At 45.2% G+C, this 9,068-nt stretch overlaps 1 protein-coding gene across 1 annotated transcript in view; it reads right to left on the reverse strand.

Moving 5' to 3' along the window:
• The window catches only part of PAK7 (p21 protein (Cdc42/Rac)-activated kinase 7), a 42,740-nt gene extending 33,992 nt beyond the window's left edge, over nucleotides 1–8,748 (reverse strand). Inside the window, exons 1-2 of the mRNA XM_010007146.1 lie at nucleotides 8,718–8,748; nucleotides 4,773–4,987 (exon numbers count right to left, since the gene is read on the reverse strand). Of these exons, the coding sequence (XP_010005448.1) occupies nucleotides 4,773–4,976 (204 nt within the window). The 5' untranslated portion in view covers nucleotides 4,977–4,987; nucleotides 8,718–8,748. The remainder of the gene's footprint in view (nucleotides 1–4,772; nucleotides 4,988–8,717) is intronic.
• Nucleotides 8,749–9,068: the final 320 nt, after the last annotated feature.

Genomic DNA, 9,068 nt, shown 5'->3' on the forward strand with positions numbered 1-9,068 from the left:
AACCGCTCTGTCCATCTGCCCCCAAGTAGTGGGCAAAGCCTTTTACAGATCTTTATTTCTAAATTCCCCTTTTCTTTGTCAGGCATTTCCCCTGTGCAATTCCAGTGAGAGGAGAGGGCTGGAGCTATCTAGGAAGACATGGACATTTCTGACTGCTCAGGCCCAGACAAGGACACTGGGGCTCACCTCCTCTCCTTTGGCCACTCAGCAGTGCTGTGCAAACACTCCATGTGCTCCATCTAAGCAAGGAAAGCATGTAAATGTAGGGGAAAAAAAAACACCTTACATGAGGCTTGAATTTCATTGCTGGAAATACTTCAAGAGGCCAGAAAGGATGGGGAAGAGAAAGATCTGCTTTTTTTTCTGTCACCAGACAGTAAACAGAAGCTTTAATTTTCATGTCACAGCTATTAAAAGGGCCATGATCAGGAACTCATTTTCTGATTATTTTTTACCTGTGTAGTAAAGAGGCTGAAATACAGCAGTAGAAATTTGGAAAAGTTTTATAAACTGCAGTTAACTTGCCAGGATTGGGATCAAGGTTTGAGAGGCAGAATCAAGACAAATACACAAAACTAGTAAGACAAACCATACAGATCAGACCACTGAAACATGAGGATGAAAGAGAGAGAGAAAAGGCAGCGAGCCAGTGGTCTGTCCCTGACAGAAAGGCTCTACCCTGCAACACCTACACATTGTAGGACACCAGGTAAATTACACAAGTAATATGCATCTCAAATTATGAGCATCTCAGCCCAGCCGTGGGGCATTTCAGTGCATTTTGGTGAAGTGATGGAAAGGATGATGTTTTCTCTACTCTTAAAGCAGCTCAACCCACATGTCACAGCAGACATTCCTTTCATTTTGCTGACAATACAGCATTGATGTCAAGCTGAGGATCTCGTTTGCCTTTGCTGCCTGAACCCCTCTGCATGGCCAAACTGTGCTAATGCTTATTTCAGAGCATGTCAGATATCACAGGGCTACAGAAGTTCTCATCCCCTTACAAACTGTGTTTTCAAGGGAAGAAAATGGGGAGAAAATTCAGGAAATGTGGAATTCCACCACATGGGAATGGCTGGATTTACTGCAGTGTGCTCTGGGGAGAAGGACATGCAGTAGTCCCAGCAGGAAGGTTTCAGTCCTCTCAATATATTTGGCCATCCAAAAACTCACAGTCACCCCTCTCTTGCTCAAGGAAAAGCCCGCCTCAACTCGGGCACCTTGATGTTGCTGCTGATGTGGATGGGTGAGATTACCCAAACCATCAAGAAAAGCAAAGTGATGGAGGCTTCACCCATGTACCAGCACAGACAATTGAAAAATAACCCGTGTACTGTTTTTTCAGAAACAAATTACATTTTTTCCCTCAGTAACTTGACAGAAGTGAGGACACTCAGTTGTTTGTGGTCCAGGGAAACACAAGGAGGGATTTTAACAAGCCTTCAGTCCCAGCCTTTTCCCACCGACAGCAGCAGACATTCAAGCATCTTAACAGAGCATCTTTAAAAAGCCACTGCTAATCTCTTTTGGCTAAAATCCCCCAAATTAAGGGTTCTGGTGTTTGTTTTCGTAATATTTTGAGAAGAGTGGAGAAACCATGAAGCTTTGCTGCCTCAGTATAATGCATCTGCTTAGTTATTGATTCTGAAGCTTTCAAAAAATCAAAGGGTGGCAACAAACTGAAGCTCCAGTGTAGCATAACGGTGATGACAGGCAAAGCACATTGTTTGCTGAGGGCAAACACGCAAACCATGAGGTCCAGGTATGCACAGGACACCTATAAAGTCCTCAAGCAAAAGGAATGAGAAGTCTGGCATCAGGATCTCAGACTTCATAAAGCCTGTTTTAAGTACAGGAAGACACAGACAGTTCCCATTTTTCATGCAGAGATATTTTCAGTGAAAAATCAGCCTTTTTTCAACCCCCTTTGTCTCCACACCCCAAACCGATCAAGATCACCGTCACCTTCTGTTTTTCATGATATTTTCTGCTGCATTTTACTGACTGCTGTTAGCATCTGAAACACACAATACTCAGCTGGTATCTGGGTCACTCACACCGAGACGGGGAATCCCATTATTGTCTCTTCCCGCACTTGAAATGAATGAATTTGCACCGTCAGCTCAGGTTTGGATTCCAACGCTGATATCACCATGACAAGCCACTGTCACCCTTGTACAAAAGCACCAGGAGCCTTTCATGCCAGCCAAGGCAGAGGCAGGGCACTAACATCCCCCCGGATATTTTGGAGCCCAGGGCACTGCCTTTTTATCATCACTGCTGCTGCCTTTGAATATAGATAGAGCAGTGACAATATTTTTCATTTACTGTTTTTTCCCAAGGGGCTACACTACACATCATCAGATCCTATCTGCTTTGTAGACTCGAGAAACAAGCAAACACCACTCAACAAGAAAGCTACAAAACTTCAAGGAGTCAAGAAAAAAATCCTTCCTTTCCTCTGCTTCAGCTTTGAGTGAAGTCCAAAGCAAGCAAACACCAGTTCTGCCTCAAAAACAAGAACTTGTGCTCTCAAAGTCTTCTGCCTCTACTATCTTTCCTATTCTTTAGTCACAAAGGAGCACCTATTATCAGGGACACCCCTCCCTCACACTGTACAGGTAGTCAATACTGCATTAATTAAACAGAGAATACATACAGGAGTGCAGGAACAGAGCTGCTGTTAGGACCTGAAACCACAGCATGAACTAACTGGCCAAATGCCTCAGCCCAACTTAATACTGTGACTCAGGACACAATTACAAATCTTCTGCTATACCTCAGAGCATTCACAAGTGTGTTAATTAAACTATCAATTGCTGGGTGCAAAAGAGAAAAGTTGTAAACAATATTGAAATCCCAGAGTCTTTGGTTCCTATCTTCATGAACTGCAAGTGTACTTCAAATCTGCAATACTCACTCTGTACCTAAATAACCTTTCGACAGCACCAAAAGTGCTGGTGCATGTACACACATAAAAAAATTGTCTAAATGAAATGACTACGCTGAATTAGTTTAGCAACATGAAATATTCTTAAAGTGCCCAAAACTCAGTTTCTCTCCATAAGTTCAGTAACATCAGAACAAGGCATGTTAATTCTTATTAAATGTACAATAAAATGGAGTCTTGCAATAGAGTCAAAAGCAAATTCTCAAGATGACAGTCAATGCCTCCTAACTGCTATTAAAATTAACCTGTTTTTTCTAGAGCTGTTACGGAGGATGATTTCAATAGGCTGTAATTTAGTGTCTAACAGGGAAAGTAACCGAAGGGCAAAGGGACAACTTCTTGAACCCTTCAGTCTTAACCCCATTTCCAACTACCCCTTTGGAGTGGTGGCATGCAATTAACTGCAGTTTAGGTAGTCTGCTTCCAAATTCACATCCTCCCCTCAAGCAGAAAACCTTCTCTGCAGATCCCTCAAGCAAATTGCTCATTTGGGGCCTGATCCTTTACCCCCTGCACTGTGTATTGCTCCAATGGGAGTCTGCACATGAACCAAGCTATGCTCACGTCCATCTGCAGGCTTAGAACTTTTTAGGCTTATAGATTTATGGCTCCAGAACTGCAGAAAAGAGATGGCACTGCTGTAAGACAGGAAGCAGATTTCTTTTTTCTTTTTAAAACATCTTTATGCATACATGTCAAAACATCCAGGGATATTTTTGGTGTTAAGAAGGGCTGTCGAACAAAGCTGAGCTCCTCCTCCAGCAGGAAACAGCTTGCCTACTTTTTTTCCTCATTATTCTGGGCCTCTGTTATACACAAAGATATTTTATTACAGCAAAAAATCAAGACTTCTGTTTTATCCTCCTTGTCCTGTAGCAACACCCAGCAATCCTGATCAGCAAGCAATGAGTATCCTTCAGGAGCAGGCAGTAAATGTATATTTAGCAAAGAGCACTTATCAAATACAAATACAGGGCCTGTGCTCTGTGGATTATCTGATTTTCTTTTGCTGCAGAAAAATCCACATGAAAATGAAATTCTAAATTCACTTTGCAGCTGCAAGATATACATGGCAAGCAGGGTATAGGCTACCACCAGCACATACGTGCTGTTTGCTGGGTGAAAGGATGTGCAATTCCAGAAATGCTGCTAAATCAGGGAAAAATTGTCTGCTGGAATCCTGGGCCTCCAAGGATGGGGATCCCAGAGCCGCTGTGGTGCCCTGCCCAGTGCTGCTCTACCCTCTGAGCCAAGTTTTCTCCCCAACTGTCCAGGCTGAACCTTCCAGGACAACTTGGGGCTGTTTTGCCACCTGGCGAGAAGCTCAGCTCCATCACCCGTGTCATCCCCTCCAGGCAGTGGCGAGTGGCAACGAGATCCCTCCCTGTGCTCCTTGCTCAGCTAAACAAGCAATTTAATTTTCTTCCTTTGATGTACTTTTCCCTCTCTCCCTTGCTCCTAACTGCCTTTGCCTAAAGCAACATTCTTAAATTAATTATCAAGGAGCTTTATGCTGCAGAAGAGCATCGTTCTGGGCCTCCACTGGGACTTGTGGCTTCTGCAGCCTGGGAACCTGAAGGCACGGTCCCTGCAAGACATGTGACTCACGCTCTTCTGGGACATTCATCCAAGTTTTATACATACAACTCTTTTTCCTTGCAGCTCAACTATTAAATATTTGGATTTGCAGCCCTTGCTGCACTTGCACACTCCCCAGCCATGCCTGTCTCCCGGGACAGCCACTTACTGGTACTACTTCATTAACGCTACACACAATTAACGGCAGGTGAGGAAATCCCAAGATGACTTTGCACGGTACCTTCATAGGCGCCAGCTGGATAGGAGTGATGCATGAGGGATCCACCATAGGCTTTGGCCTGTTTGCTGTGTCTGCAAGCAAGCTGTGCCACTGCTGAGGCAGTCCCGTGAACTTCTGCTCCCGGTGGTCAAAGCCAGTGTGAACCCGATGCTCGAAGTTTGAGGGCCCAGAAATTTCAAGCCTTTTCTTCTTCTTTCCGAACATGGTGAAAAAATCTGGAGAAGTCACAGGGAAACACAAGGGAAAAAAATTAAATCCTTACACTTTGTTGCAACCTGCATCTATTGTTTCTGCTGCATAATTTTTGATCTTAGTAGCCAAATACCTGTTTGAACTTCACACACACTGTCTTTGAGATCTATGCAAGGAAAGCATTTATCTGACCTTCTCTCACGGGATCTAAGATTTAAGAAATCAACCCCGTCTCTAATCTATACCTGTCCATAATACTTTAAGAAACAAGGAAATGTTTCTAGTCCCAGGACAGAAAGCCCCAGGTCCTACTTTCTGCTCCTCTTTCTGCCATCTGCTTGTGCTGCAAGTTGCAGCCCATGGAAGCTCCCAGCCCTGAGCAGCACCAGGGGGATTTATCTCTATGCTGTTTCAGTCATGCAAACAAACGGAGAGTTCATATCTAATTCCAACCTGGTCTAAGGGCCTTCATCTGCATTCCTAAATACTAAGTCCTGCCTAAAACCAGTATCAGGTAGCAGCTGCTATAATCCCCATATTTACATGGTGTGACTTCTCCCTCCAAGAGCAATGTTTTGCTGTGAGAGCCGCATGCCCAAAGACGACAGGATACGGCTGGATGGGTGCTGCTTGCGGGCTCCCAGACAGCAGACTCAGGTGGGATTCATGACACCTGCTCCTTCAAAGGTCCAGGAGGAAGGATCAGCTCCTTCAGTCTTTCTGCAGGCAGTGTGCTGAATGGAGAGGAGTCCTTCCAACATTATGCAAGCAAGGAACTGGAGGCTGGTAGAGGAAACCTGAACTTCCCAGCTCACGTATCACTGGAGAGACCTGCATTGACCTGGCTGCCTGGTAATGCTAATTGTTACAGCACTTACTGTACAGAAAATGAGCATTTGTATCAGCTATTTAGTTATTCTTTCCTGACAAGAGCAGGTTTGTTTGTCTTCCTCCCATCTGCTTCACCTCTTCTGAGGAGCCTGGAGAAGGCAGCAGGAGGCACTGCATAGCACACAGGGAGCACTGGCAGATAGCTGGGGCAAGAAAGGTTTCAGAGACAAAGTGGAAGGAGGCATGAAATGCAAACCAGAAGAGATGAAGGTATTTGCTCACTCTGTTGGCATAGGAAATAGCCAGTGCACTCACAATCTGGATTAATCCTTGCGTTTGGTGGGTCCCACCTTACAACAAAGTGGATCCTAACGGTTCTACTAAGGCCAGTTCAGAACTGACTTTCTGAAGGACTCCAGAAACCTGCTGCGTAAGGCAAGGAGAAATTCCTGGCCTCACAGAAACAGATAGTGTTCCTGTTGTTTTTCACTGAAATACTGTCCTGATAAAGTCCTCTGCCTGCTTTCTGCTGTCTCAAAATACCCCTCAGCCTTGATCTTGTGGCCATTTCAAGCAGGGCTTGGTAAGCATTTGCCTGGTATAGCAGCTGGGTGAGGAGGCCTGCAGCTCTAGAAAAACTCTTGTATTGTGGGGGAGACTGAGCTGTAAATGTGCTGCCCTGACTTTATGATTCAGAAGGTGGAGGGGCGAAGTTCAAGGAAAAAAAATACAGCTGCGTTGCTGCTGCTGCAGAAAAAGATGGGATGATAAATCTGGTGTTTATCCCACCCTCACTCCCTTTTACTAGTTTATTTAAAGATCAGGTCCATTATTTGAAAATTGATTGCTGGCTGCTTTGTAAGTCCCTCCTGTGTGTTTGTCAGTGATTATGTCTCCCTTGTGTGTATTTTCTTTAGATGGAGCAGACGTGCTCCTGCTGACCTTTCTTCACAGCTCTCATCTTCCACATCTCCCTCTGACTTTGCTCCCATTCTCTGAACTCCTTCCAAATCTCCTGCCTTTTCACCACCTCTCCCACCTCTGTTAACTCTGGGATTTTTCTCTCCTGAAACCTCTTACCATTGCCTTGCCATCTAGTCCTTTTCCCACTCACAACAGTGTGAGCTCTTTAATGTCAGTGGCATGTTGGGTACCTTATGATGCTTCTGGAGGTGTTTCCAGCCTGACCCAATGCCCTCGACGTTGGTCTCTGGGCAAAGATTATTTAATTTCAAGGCTCAAACAGAAACAACAAACAGCTCAGGTAGTGGCTCATATTCACTGCTCATCTGCAGGACTCCTCAAATCACAGCAGGCTGCAGATCAATGGCACGGGATTGATTTCACTCACCCTCTGGGATGTGAATCTATGAGGCCTGTTTGAGCCACATTTTAAACTGTCAGCTCTAGACATGTACTTCTTCATCTGATCAGTGCCAGTACTTGCAGGGTTTCCCGCAGGACTTGCACCCTAATGCAGCTGTTGGAGGCTTGAAGTCCTCTGGAGTCCCCACCAACAGCAGACAAATAAAAGCACATGATCCAGCATACTGTATAGTGCCTTTGTAAAAACACACAGGAGATTCAGTCAACATATTATTATTCTTTTGGTTTTAAATTGCTCTCTGATACGTTGCACTCTCTTGTTTTTAATATGAATGCAGCCAGAAGTAAAAGTGAAACTTGGCCCAGGGGGACCTTCCCAGGAGAAGGTTTTATCCTCAAGCCTGGTGCCAAGGCCATGTTTTCGCATGGGGATGGTGTCTGAGGCCTGGGCAGTGGCACTTGCTCCCCTCTTTTGACGGCAGCTCACGCTTAGATCAGCTTAAATCGACCATGAAGGTATAGCAGGAGAGACAGGGAGTAATACTGGCAGCTCACACAGCAACGGTTGGATGGGTTCAGTCATGCGGGCAAATGCACAAATGCTACACATCTCAGTGGCTGGAGAACATCCCTTGTGGGGCTGTGCCTGTGAAAGGTGAGTGAGAAACCTGGCTGATGGTGGCAGTCCCATGGGAGTGAGGTAGGACTTGCCCCATGGCCACCTGGCACAGGCTCTGCAGACAGCCTCTTGGTGCTACCAAAAAGAGAAAAGCCTTGGCCAGCCCTTAGGGGTATTAAGAACAAACACTGTGCACTGCTGCTTTATTTCATCAGTCAACTAGGTCTCCATTTCACTGCAAAGCAAAGCTGACCTGTCTACCTGTTGTGGTCCCTCAAAAGAACTGTAATTAATACGCACAGCAACCACAAGGAAACTTCATTTCCCCTGTTGTCACCCAAAGAATGGGAAGGATGCTACTTGTTTTTCTTAGCTGCCCGAGGAGGCAGGCTTAGGGCCACCAAGCCATGAAACCACCTGCTCCTGGCTTCTAAGGAGCCCTGGGGCTCAGTCCCTAACGAGGTGCTGCTCCTTAGACTTCAAGAAGGAGAGACTATTTAATCTCTGTGCCATAACTTTATTGATAAAAAAAAACCAAACTCATTTAATCAGATGCGGAAGTAGAAAATATCCCAGACAAATCAATAAATAAGAATGGTACCTCTTATTCCTAAAACAAATTGATAAGCCTTAGAGAGCTAAGCTTTTTGAAAGAGAAAGGCTGGACCTCTCTGGTTCCCCAGGGCACCAGCTGGTCTGTATACAATATGGAGGTTAGGAAATTTCTAACAAGAGCACAAAATGCATTTTACTAAAAAAAAAAAAAGTTAATTCAGGCACCTGTCCATTCTCTGTCATGCAGAACAGTAAGCCTCTTGATGTCATTAAGGAATCATAATTTCCTAATGGGATTAATTAGGAACACATCCTACAGACAAGTGGGGAATTGCTTGCATTTAGTAAAGGGAGGTAAGTGGCTGTAGGGCTGCTGTCCCTGGGGCATCCTCACCCCATCCTCCCCATGCCAGGGTGCTCACCCTCAACTTAATTCCTCCTGACAGCTTCCAACACACCCCTGATGGTGCCAGGTCTGTCAGCAAATGCCACTTCTCAGTCCAGCTCCTCTGCACTCGCCCTCACAGAATGAAAGGAAATGAGGTGTGTTCAGAATTTGCTGCTATTTTTGTGGGATTGAGCACAACCAGGATGTCTGTCTTCTGCTCGCATGTGCTCTGCCTGTCCCTTCCAACCCAAACCATTCTATGATCTCAACACCGCATACGTGGCACCAGGTGATACTCAACATGAGGTGGGCTGGAGGAGCTTGTCCTAACAACAGTTCCTGTTGACAGCAGTGAGCTTGAGCTAGCTCTGGAGGAAGGAAAAAT

The sequence above is a fragment of the Chaetura pelagica genome, unplaced genomic scaffold (assembly GCF_000747805.2).
Source record: "Chaetura pelagica isolate M959 unplaced genomic scaffold, ChaPel_1.0 scaffold111, whole genome shotgun sequence".
Lineage (NCBI taxonomy): Eukaryota > Metazoa > Chordata > Aves > Apodiformes > Apodidae > Chaetura > Chaetura pelagica.